This window comes from Branchiostoma belcheri, unplaced genomic scaffold (assembly GCF_001625305.1).
Source record: "Branchiostoma belcheri isolate BF01 breed outbred unplaced genomic scaffold, Haploidv18h27 scaffold27, whole genome shotgun sequence".
In the NCBI taxonomy this organism is placed as follows: domain Eukaryota; kingdom Metazoa; phylum Chordata; class Leptocardii; order Amphioxiformes; family Branchiostomatidae; genus Branchiostoma; species Branchiostoma belcheri.
In genome coordinates, this window is record NW_017803876.1 from 1,368,597 (window position 1) to 1,380,821 (window position 12,225).

Sequence of the window (12,225 nt, forward strand, 5' to 3'; positions counted from 1 at the left end):
CTGGTACAGCAATTTCTATTTCTTTGGGCTATGCTAGAAGGCAGATCAATCCTTGTTGTAATTTGTACAAGATTTTTTGACTCTTTTAGTGGACATGTTAGTGTCATTGTATAGATGAATGAATAGTGTGGGGATGTTAGCTGTAGAACTGGTTCCGTCTTTGGTGGTTCTGGTACAGCAGGCTCATCTTTTTGGACAATACTGAGTGAAAGGTCTACCATTGTCATAATTCTTGATGGACATGTTGATGCTATAACATTGATGAACAAACGCTGTGGGCATGTTGGCTGTAAAACTGGTGCTGTCTTTGGTGGTTCTGGTATAGCAGATTCATCTTTTGGGATGGTGCTAGGTGGAAGACTAACCCTTGTCATAACCTCTGTAACATGCTCTGACTCTTTTAGTGGACATGTCAGTGTCATAACATTGTTGAATGAATGCTGTGGAGATGTTAAATATAGGATTGGGTCTGTCTTTGGTAGTTCAGAAACAGCAGACTCATCTATTTGTACAATCTTGGGTGGGAGGTCAACCCTCGACATGACTGCTGGCAAGCCTTCCTTTGTCATTTCTGGGTGGATAACCTGTGTAAGGTGACCTGACTCGTTTAGTGGACATGTCAGTGTTATTGCATTGAAGAATGAGTGCTGTGGAGATGTTGGCTGTGGGATTGGTGCTGTCTTTGGTAGAACAACACTTGGCAAGCCTTCCTTTGTCATTTGTGGATGGCTAACCTGTGTAAGGTGGCCTGACTCTTTCAGTGAACATGTCAGTGTTATAACATCGATGAACAACTGCTGTGGGGATGTTGGTTGTGGGACTAGTGATGCCTTTCGTGATCCAGGTATAGCTGGTTCATCTCTTTGGACAATACTAGATGGCAGGCCTACTACTGTCATAACTTGTATAAAATGACTTGGCTCTTTAAGTGGACACGTCACTGTTATTGTATTGATAAACAAATCCTGTGGCTGTAGGACTGGTGCCGTCTTTGGTTGTACTGGTACAGCAGACTTATCTCTTTGGACAATAGTAGGTGGCAGGACAAACTTGGTCATAACCTGTTGATCACTAACCTGTGTAAGGTGATCTGACTCCTTTAGTGAACATGTCAGTGTTATTGCATTGATGAATGAATGCTGTGGAGATGTTGGCTGTAAAACTGGTGCTGTCCTTGGTGGTTCTGGTATAGCAGGCTCATCTGTTTGGACAATGCTAGGTGGGAGGTCTACCTTTGTCATAACTTGTGGGTGGCTAAACTGTACAAGGTGGCCTGACTCTTTTAGTGAACATGTCAGTGTCATCACATTGATGAATGAGTGCTGTAGAGATACTGGCTGTAGGACTGGAGCTGTCTTTGGTAGATCAGGTATAGCTGGTTCATCTCTTTGGACAATAATAAGAGGAAAGGTTACCCTTGTCATAACATGTGTAAAATGACCTGACTCCTTTGGTGAACATGTCTGTGTTATTACATTGATAAACAAACACTGTGGTGATGTTGGCTGTAAAACTGGTGCTGTCTTTGGTGGTTCAGGGACAGCGGACTCATCTCTTTGGACAATACTGGGAGGCTGGTCAACCATTGTCATGACTTGTGCGTGTCTAACCTCTGTACGGTGGCCAGGCTCTTTTAGTGAACATGTCAGTGTTATAACATTGTTGAACAAACGCTGTGGGGATGTTGCCTGTAGGACTGGTGCTGTCTTCGGTGGGTCTGGTATAGCAGATTCATCTTTTTGGACAATACTGGATGACATGCCCGTTCTTGCCGTAACCTGTATAAGTTTATCTAATTTTTTTAGTGGACAAGTCAGTGTTATTGCATTGATGAATGAATGCTGTGGAGATGTTGGCTGTGGGACTGATGCTGTCATTGGTGGTGTTGGTATAGCAGGCTCATCTTTTTGGACAGTACTGGGTGGGAGGTCTACCATTGTCATAACTTGTGAGTGGCTAACCTGTACAAGGTGGCACAACTCTTTTAGTGGACATGTTGATGTTATAACATTGATGAACAAACACTGTGGGGATGTTGGCTGTGGGACTGTCTTTGGTAGTTTTGGTATAGCAGATTCATCTTTTTGGATGGTGCTAGGTGGAAGGCCAACCCTTGTCATAACCTCTGTAACACGCCCTGACTCTTTTAGTGAACATGTCAGTGTCATAACATTGATGAACAAATGCTGTGGAGATGTTGGCTGTAGCTGTAGAACTGCTGTCTTTGGTGGCTCTGGTATAGTGGACTCATCTTTTTGGATAATACTTGGTGGCCTGCCTACTCTTCTCATAGCCTCTGAGTAGCTAACCTGTGTAAGATGACTTTTGCCAAATAATACTGCTTTAGTCTCTGTTTCAACTGAAGACCTAGTTCTGTCAGCTTTTCCTCCATGGGACATGTGCATGTCAATGCATGTAGGATATGGGACTGTGCATATGACACATGTAGTTGTGTGCTGGGTACTGTCCTTGGTGGAATGTGTGTAACAGGAGTGAACTTGTGTTGAACGACCTTTAGCATCAGTTCTGTGTAACTATGCTGAAAAGGAGAGCAATAGCCAGGTATAATTGCAATTGCTGGCTCAAATGGAACATTTGTTTCTGACAATTCAGGAATGCTTGAATCCTTCGGTGCAGGGGCAAGCGTTATAGCACTGTAGAAAGAGAGTTGTGGGGAGGTTGGTGGAACAGTCAGTGGTCTACTTGCTGGCAGTTGTTTAACAGAAATGTCCTTTTGGAAACTTGTTGATGGCAAACTCAAACACATCATGGTCATCAGTTCTATATAACTAGGCTGTGTAGCTGTGTGCTTATTCTCTTCTTTGGTCCCCTGCTCCAATATCTGACTTCCTTCTGGCAGTTCAGAAGTGCCCAGCATTTGTTCTGCTTCCTTCAGTGGACAAGTGTATGTCAACAAATGTAGGACACAGACTGGTGAGCAGGACTCCTGTGTGCTTGGTGCTGTCCTTGGTGCTGCTTTTGGTACCTGTATACCAGAGACACCCTTCTTGGAAGTTGTGGCTTCTGTCATAACTATGGCATAACTTTGGCGTATGAAAGGACAATGACCAGTCCCTAGGGCACTTTCTACTTTCTGAAGATTGCTTGTTTTTGATAACTTAGAGCTGATCATAACATGTTCTGAGCCTTCAACAGAGAGTTGTGGGGAAGTTGGTGGAACAGTCAGTGGCTGTTGATTAACAGAAAGGTCCTTTTGAAAACTTGTTGATGGCAAACTCAAACAAATCATGGTCATCAGCTCTAAATAACTAGGCTGTGTAGCTGTGTGCCTCCTTTCCCCTCCAGTCCCCTGGACCAATATCTGACTTACTTCTGGCATTTTAGGAGTGCCCAGCACATGTTCTATCTGTGGAGCTGCACTTTGTTGTGTGACAGAAATGTCCTCTTCAAAATGTGTCATACATGTCATACATGTCATGGTCATCAGTTCCAAATACTTGGGCTGTGTAGCAGGACATGGGCTTGCTTCTATTGCTGCCTTTGACTTCAGTATTGGTGGCTTAGGAGTGCTCACTACAGGCTCTGCTTCCTTTGGCGAATGCATGTTTGGGTGTGGGATTGGCACAGTTGTTGGAACGTGTTGTTCAACAGATACATGCTTCTGGACAGTTGAGACAGGCAGGCCTACTCTAGTCATAACATCAGTGTAACTTTGTTGATTTGCAACAGGACAATTACCTGCTCCCATAGATGTCTCTAAATTCTGTACATGACTTGTTTCTAGTAGTTTTGAGCTGGCCACTATATGTTTTGTTTCTTCTAAGGGATCTGTCTTCAACAATGTGTTTAGGAGAGAAAGTTTGGAACAAACTGGCTGCTGGGTCTGTAATTTCTTTGGTGAAGGCTTAAAAGCATGTCTCATCACTTCTACATAACTTGGCTGGGAAGAATGGTGACATTCTGTGCAGACGGAGGTATGTAAAATTTCGTGTCTGTAGTGTTTGTCTTCTGGAGTTACAGACGATGGCCTGTGTGTGTGTTTGTGTTCTGGAGTTACAGAGGTTTGCCTGTGCATGAATGTTAGTTGTTCCCAGTGTGTTAGTAAGAGACAGGCAGGCTGTGCTGTGTCATCTGTGGGCAGCATGTTGGTGACTGCAGGCGGGTGTGAGGGTGTCAGTGGCTTGAAGGCAGTGGCAGCTGTTAATGACAGATATCATAACCGAGCTTTATGATCAATGATAATCATGAATCACTTCAAATCACAAGAATCACTATATGCCAGATGTTAGATGTTACATTACAAAATACAAGTAAGATTGGAATTGAAACAATAGTTTCTTTTGTAAGTCAAAGAATTGTTACATACACTTGTATACACATTAACATCTTACTGCATTTTTATGGACTGGAAGATTTTTCTTTGGTACTGTCATCAGTAACTCCATCAAATACAAAATAACATTGACCATGAATAAAGAACGAATGAGTGGTCTAGAAAAATGTCATTTGTCTTGCGTCATACGTCATATAAGTCTTTGAAAAAGCAGTACACAAGATGAAAAGGTCACTTTTATCAGGTTGCTTTTTGTACCACCACATATCCTGTATGTCCTTGACACGGAGGGCATGTCCTTTTCTTTATGTTGCAACAATCAAACTATGACAGTGGTATTGTGATGAAAAGATATGTCATTTCAATTGTCCAATCCCTAATGGAAAAAGGTTCTCTGAGTGACTCAATGGTTTCTTTGTAGAAATCAAAAGTACATGTATGTGATATGTGAGAACAGGTGCTGTATGCAAAGAGGAGGGAAGGTAGGTTTGTGTATGTATGAATGTTGTTTGTATGTGTGATGTGTTATGTTAAAGCAGCCCAAAAGTCACAAATACTTGCTCATGCTTAAAGGTCACCGGTACTCTCACACATTCACAAATCACGTCACAAATTCTTTCATGTTGTAACTGCCACTCTGTCATGTCCTTGTCAAAGAAACAGAGATTTCACTGTAGCTAAAAGATGTGAACTAAAGCAGATATTGCAAAATTTAAGCACAACAGTGACAAAATGCCATGGCACTTCAAAAGAGTACACAAAAGTCCACTGTTGCAAAAAGAAGTATTGATCCTTCATTACATGTTAGGCACTTACCCTTTTTTCTGTGCGATCTACTTTGCTCTACATTCCTGCCAGGTTCTTCTGTAGATGCTGAAAATGGACAAGATTCCATCAGACAAAAAAATGATCAAAATCAAATGCCAATTATCATGTTTTGCTCAACCCCTACAGGTTATTTCCAATATTAGTCACTAGTACAGTAGTACCACTATTAAAATTTAAGGTAAAGACATTTTGTTTATGACTACATGTTCTATATCTACTAGTACACACACTAATTATAAAAAGCCATGCTAAGAAGCAGCACTACCGGGGTACTCATGCTACAGGTGAGTTCAGCTTGAGGTCTGAAGAAATGAAGAGTTCTACTGGTATCTGATTCTCACTAAAGGTTGTTGAGATGAACTTTTGTATGTGAACAGCTCTTGTACAAAAGTAAGAGCGGGAGGTCAGGACTACTCAGCTACAGCTCTAGAGACACTACAGGGAAGCATCTTTGCCTGCTCCCTACTGAAGCAAGTCGTTGTGACTCACATGTGACAATACTGTGTGCAGTGTGTTTGGCACTTTCTGGCTGATAGCCATCCTCTTTGGCACTTTCAGTCCCACTCTTAATTTCCTTTGCCTTTCTGTCAGTGTCAGTGTCACTGTCCATGTCTGTCTGTATTGGCTGAGTTGAAGTTGGTGTGAGAAGTAAAGGTTCGGTAGATACAGTGAAAGCATGAGGCTTGACCATGACTTCTAGGTACTGTGACCAGGAGGACCTGATAGCTTTTGTGTGAGAAGACTTGACAGCCAGTTCTGGAGCTGTGGTGACTACAGGGACAGGATCACGGGTAGACACTGTTACGTCTGTCTGTATAGTCTGTTCCTCTTGGCCTACCACTGAACTTGTTGTTTCAGGCATTCCAGCTAAACTTGTATCCTCATGCAGACTCTGCATCAGCTGGCTGTATGTATGTTTGACATTTCTTTCTGCATGAGGTTTAGGTGTAGGCATCTGAGCAGGTTTAGGAACTTCAGCTTCAGTCTTAGAGTCAGACGTCACGTCTGGTTGTTGTGAGGGTTCCTTGTGCATTTTCTCCCAGAAAGCCTCTGACATCACCTGTGAGTAGGTGGATTTGGAGGTACTCCACTGTGCTGGAAGTCTGGCCACAGGGGCACTTTCCTTTAGATCAGCAGATAGAATTGGCTCGGTGATGTGCTGATCCTGGTCTGTTGATGCAGCAGCTTTGCTGACTCCTTCGACTGATGTTTCAGGTACTATCTGAGCAAAATAGATGTCTGTGATTGTTTGAGAGTAGGTTGGTTTGGCACTACTTTTAGTAGGGAATTTGGTCTGTTCATCGTCTCTCTCTGCAACTTCCAATATTTCTCTGCTGTCTTTATCAGCTTTTAGGAAAGTTGTTGGCACTGGATGTCTCAAAACTTTTTCTTCATCTTCTTTGAGAAAGCCTGTCATCACCAGATAGTATGTAGGTTTGGCACTGTGTTCTGCATCCATAGGTTTGGCACTGTCTTCTAAGTCTCTAGGTTTGGCACTAATTCCTGAGTCCTTAGGTTTGGCACTATGTTCAGATATGTCCTCACTGCTTTGTGCACTTTCAGTGAGGGTGTCTCGGTTTCCAGTGTTATGTGAGCTTTGTAAAGCTCTGTCATTACTCTGGAGTATGTTGGACTGATTGTGGTGTCTGTGGGAGAAACTTTGGACACAATGGAAGAAGCGATCTGGTCAGTAGAAACTGGTGGACTCGTTTCTTCAACATGTTGATCCAGATCTCTGTCAGAAGTAGTTACTGGTTTTGTTTTGTCAGAAGTAGTAGAAATCAATTCATCTTTCTGTGCAAGACGTTCATCCAGGTGGTCTGCTTTGTTTGATAGACTCTGATCAGACAAAGTTAATCCAATTGTTTGAGAATAAGTCAGTTTGGCACTACTCTTTGTAGGTGATTTGGCTGGCAAGGAGGATGTTGAGACTTGACTAGGCTTAGTAGTTGGCACAGGATGTTGTTCCAATTCTGGTACGATAATGTCAGCTACTGGTACTGATTGTGTGGGTGTTTCACTAACTGTTTCTGTCAGGTGAATGGTTGTCATTACTGTTGAGTATGCAGCTCTGGGAGTTTTTGTTGTGGAGAAGTCATCTACCTTGCTGATTGGCACTACGGTAACAGCTTCTGGTTTGTGAGCTGATCCTATCACGGTTTCATCTGCTGTTTGGTCAGAGTGTGATTTTCTCATCACATGCAGATATGTGAGCCTTGAGCTGCTCTCTCTGGAAACACTGGTCAAGGCAGGGAGATTAGGAATCTCATCCCGAGGAATTTTCCCTTCTGTTTTGACAGTCAGGTCTATGTTTATTCCTGTAGACAGTGTTTCAGGCATGGACAGTGTTTCAGGTGTTGTTTGACTGTGATATGCACCTGTCAACACCTGTGAATATGTGGGATTGGGAACAGAATCTCTGTGCACTTCCAACACTTTGCTGGAGACTGTTGAGGGTACCGGTTGCTTTGGAGGCAATGTTTCCCGAGTGTCTATAGGTTTCTGTTCTTGACTGGTGTCTTCTATGTCATCAGGTCTAGGCTCATGTTCTGTGGTTTCAAGTGGACGCAGTTCTGAGCTTATCTCACTCTGGTAAGACCCAAGATGACCTGTGTATATGTGGGTTTTGTGGCATATTCCGTTGGGTCTTTTGTGTGATGGCAGGTGTTGGGACTTGATCATCAGAATCTCTCACATCTGTCTCTAGCATCGCATGCCCTTCCTCACTGGCTGCAGGTGCTTCTCTGAGCTTTGTTGAAGTCGGCAATGTTTCATCCACAGAAATCCCAGTCATCACCTGCATGTATGTTACTGTGGAGGCACGCTCTGTGTGAACAATGTTTGTGACTGGTGGGGTCACTTGATCACCAGATACTGTAAAAACTGCCTGAGCAGATTCCTGTGATTTCACTTCTTCATGTGTAGGTTTGGAGGCTCTGGTAGCTGAGGGTGTTAGTGTGCTTAGTGGCATCTTTTCCGAGTTAGGTCCCATCATCACCTGTAAGTATGTGAGTTTTAAGTCACCTTCAGTGAGGACTTTGGGCACATCATGGGATAAAGGCATGCGGTCTCCCAAAACTGTTAAATCCTTCTGAAGTACCTCTGCATCAAGGATGATGTCCTCAGCAACAGGTGTAAGTGTTGGTGCTGGTTTTAGAGAAAATGTAGCTTCGGTTTCATCAGAGTACAGACTTGTCATCACCTGGATGTAGGCGTTTCTACTGTCGCTGTCTCTCAAACCTTTACCCAACACTGATTGCAAACGCGAAGCACTGTCATGAGTATTAGGAAGAAAAGTCTCCACGAGTTTTCTTTCTACCTCCTGTTTTGGATGGTCAGTTGACAACTTATCACGTATTTCTTCTGCTTCAGTCAGCAGAAAGTCCTTGTGGACAACGCCGTCACCAAATATTGTAGAAGCATAGGAAGGCCTGTCAGTCTTCATTGAACTGAACTTTCTTGCTACATTTGGTCCATCTGCAACAGCAACTTCCACTGCATCTTGTTCTACAGCTGCATTGCCTTCCTCCTCCTTTTCTACATTATTTACCTTCAACAATCCATCTTCTTCCACTACCTCTTTTGCAATATCTGAGTCTGTCCCACCTGCTTGATCTAACACCGTCATCTGAAAGACCTCATCCCTTGATTTGAGCATCACTGACATGTACCTGTGCTTGGGAGTAAAACCTCGGCGTTGTCCTGCTTTGTCAGGCTGGTCATTGGTTCGTTCATCTGTTTCAGAAATTTCATTGGTCTCAGTTTGTTCCTTCATTAGGTCCCCTTCTGTCTCAGTATCCTGGTCAGTCTCGTGTTGTTCCTTAACATTCTGGTCTGTCTCAGCTTGCTCGTTAATATCTTCTTCTGGCTCAAGCTGTTCTTTAACATCTTGCTCTGTCTCAGCTTGTTCCTTACTCTCTTCTTCTGATGTTCCTTGCTATCTTCTTCTGTCTCAGGCGGTTCCTTTTTATCTTCTTCTACCATAGGTGGTTCACTACTAACTTGTTCTGTCTTAGTTTGTTCCTTGAGACTGTCTTCTTCCTCAGTTTGCTCCTTGAGATCATCTGCTTCATGAAGGTGCTCTGATGCCATAATTCCTTCCTCTGTCCACTGTTTTTTGGTAGTCGGGACTGGTTTAGTATCTTTCTTCTCTACATCCTTACTGTCTTTTTCTGCCTCTGGCTGTTCCTTACTCTCTTCTTCTGTCTCAGGCTGTTCCTTATTCTCTTCTTCTGTCTCAGATGCTTCCTTGCCATCGTCTTCTGTGTCAGATTGTTCCTTATTCTCTTCTTCTGTTTCAGGCTGTTCCTTATTATCTTCTCCTGTCTCAGGCTGTTCCTTAGTCTCTTCTTCTGTCTCAGACTGTTCCTTACTCTGTTCTTCTGTCTCAAATTGTTCCTTACTGTCTTTTTCTGCCTCAGACTGTTCCTTACTCTCTTCTTCTGTCTCAGGCTGTTCCTTACTCTCTTCTTCTGTCTCAGGCTGTTCCTTACTCTCTTCTTCTGTCTCAGGCTGTTCCTTAATGTCTTCTTCTGTCTCAGGCTGTTCCTTACTCTCTTCTTCTGTCTCAGGCTGTTCCTTACTCTCTTCTTCTGCCTCAGGCTGTTCCTTACTCTCTTCTTCTGTCTCAGGTTGTTCCTTACTCTCTTCTTCTGCCTCAGGCTGTTCCTTACTCTCTTCTTCTGTCTCAGGTTGTTCCTTACTCTCTTCTTCTGCCTCAGACTGTTCCTTACTCTCTTCTTCTGTCTCAGACTGTTCCTTAGCCTCTTCTTCTGTCTCAGGCTGTTCTTTACTCTCTTCTTCTGTCTCAGGCTGTTCCTTACTCTCTTCTTCTGCCTCAGGCTGTTCCTTACTCTCTTCTTCTGCCTCAGCTGTTCCTTAGCTCTTCTTCTGTCTCAACTGTTCCGTAGTATCTTCTTCTGTCTCAGGCTGTTCCTTATTATCTTCTTCTGCCTCAGGCTGTTCCTTACTCTCTTCTTCTGTCTCGTGCTGTTCCTTACTGTCTTCTTCTGTGTCTGGCTGTTCCTTACTGCCTTCTTCTGACTGTTCCTTGCTATATCCTTCTGTCTCAGACTGTTCCTTATTCTCTTCTTCTGTCCCAGACTGTTTCTTACTCTCTTCTTCTGTCTCAGACTGTTCCTTACTATCTTGCTCTGTCCCACTTTGTTCCAAGTTACCCTCTTCTGTCTGAGCTTCCTTCTTACTACTATCTTCTGCTGTCTCAGTTTGTTCCCTTCCAACTCCCTCAACATCTGGCTCTTCCTTCTTACCATCTTCTCTTTCAGTGTGTTCCTTACCATCCTGCTCTGCCTCAGGCTGATACTCTTCTGTGTCAGGTGGTGCTGTACTATCTTGTTCTGTGTTGATTTGTTCCCTATGTTCATTCTCTGCAACATGTTCATCTATTTCATTGGTCTCCTTGTCCTCTTCTGATGTGGTCTCTTCTTTCTGAAGGTGCTCTGATGCCATAATTTCTTCCTCTGTCCACTGCTTTTTGGTACTTGGAACAGGTTTAGTATCTTTTCCCTCTACATCGACTGACTTTAATGTTCTACCTCTCCATACCTCACCTGGCTGCTGCATGACATTCAAATCATCCTCGGTAAAGAAAAATTCTATCCTCTCCTCAAAGTGATCTGCTTCATCTGGCTCCTGTGCTTTGTCAGTGGCCATCATGTGCAAGAGAAGGGGGTCCATTGCTTCTTCTGTCTCCTGTTGTTGGTGGTGATCATACAGTATTTCCTGATCGTATGGGTGATCTGTTATATCATCTTCCCATTCTCTGTGGTCATGCGGAACAAACTGTCGCTCATGCGTTCTCACATGTCTAGGTTCGTGAGTGTGCGTTCTGTCAGAATCTCGATAATGTACATCGTGATTTAAGTGAGAAGTAGTATGTCTGTCGTGTCTGTGCAAGTCCTGTTGTCTGTCCGTGTGCGTGTGCTGCACTCTCTCGTGATCGGGTCCCGTACCGTGCCAGTGCGGCAGGCGTGTGTCTGGTCTGTAGCCATCTACTGCTCGTGGGGTTAGTGGGTTAGGTACAGTTAGTGACAGCATCAACCACCAGCAAACAAAAAGAGAATGCAACCAAGAAAACAAAAGTCGACATAAAACAAAACAAAACAAGGTAAACAAACAAAACAATGAGAAAATATCACACAAGCAAAACAAAACAAAAACATATTCTTAATATAATTCTACTGTAAAACACCATTCCACAATAAACATAGATAGACATGGGTATTAAATATACATGTTGTTAAACAAGTGGTCAAAATGTATGTACTCTGATGTCCCGATTAAACGTACCGGTACGTTTATTTTTTTCGGCCCGAACGTCCACCCGGTACACTCTTATTAGGGACGGTACGTTTATTATTTTTTGGGAAAAAAATAATGTCCGTACGTACCGCACCATCAGCAAGTGGCCGGCGGCCGCAATTTCGGCAACACGTCACAGATAAATATTTGGTCCATGATAGCGGTATTTCCCATGAATATAATGTATATTATTTATTTTTCACCTGCTGTCCATTTTTAAGTCCCAAAACGTCTGAAAAAGCAAAAATTTGCCCACAAAACCGAAGGGGAAGGCGAGTAGCTAATCGACGTATTTAGGGTTTCTCTTTTTAGCGAACGCCCACGAAAGCCCAAAAATTGTCGCACGAATCTTAAAATTTTTTGTGTGGTCATGTCCAGAGTGTGCTCCCGGGTGTCCATGCCAAGTTTGAAGCGAATCCATCGAGCCGAACTTAATTAAATCGAAATTTACTGGGTTTTTTCTCTTCTTGGCGAACGCCCACTTTACTTCCGGGTTCGCTGCGAACGCCCACTACTCTTTGCAAAATTTCGGCCCTCGCGCAACGCCGGCAAAATCCACCACCACAAATATGTTCCTATATGCCTCCCCTGAATTTCTGACAAGTTTCCGTGCTTTACGAGCTTTTAAAGTACCCATTTTTTGACAAAATATGCGCTGCGACGAGCTCGCCGCCTCGGCGTATACGTTTCACCTGGTCACATGACTTGCGGTCGGGGACTGTTCGATAATTTCATGATCAGCGGGAGGGAGGACAGGAAGGGCAGAAAAACGCAATCTACCG

General features: G+C 43.4%; 1 protein-coding gene across 4 annotated transcripts in view; it reads right to left on the reverse strand.

The window, feature by feature from the left end:
* The window catches only part of LOC109472253 (spore wall protein 2-like), a 26,683-nt gene that overhangs the window by 8,078 nt on the left and 6,380 nt on the right, over positions 1–12,225 (reverse strand). The window contains exons 1-3 of one of the 4 annotated variants that reach the window (XM_019771899.1): positions 5,612–7,696; positions 5,111–5,167; positions 7–4,158 (exon numbers count right to left, since the gene is read on the reverse strand). In XM_019771899.1, the coding sequence (XP_019627458.1) occupies positions 2,288–4,158; positions 5,111–5,167; positions 5,612–6,581 (2,898 nt within the window). In that variant the 5' untranslated portion in view covers positions 6,582–7,696 and the 3' untranslated portion in view covers positions 7–2,287. Of the gene's footprint in view, positions 1–6; positions 4,159–5,110; positions 5,168–5,611; positions 7,697–12,225 lie in introns of those variants that run through there. The other 3 variants (XM_019771901.1, XM_019771900.1, XM_019771902.1) reach the window with 3 other exon arrangements.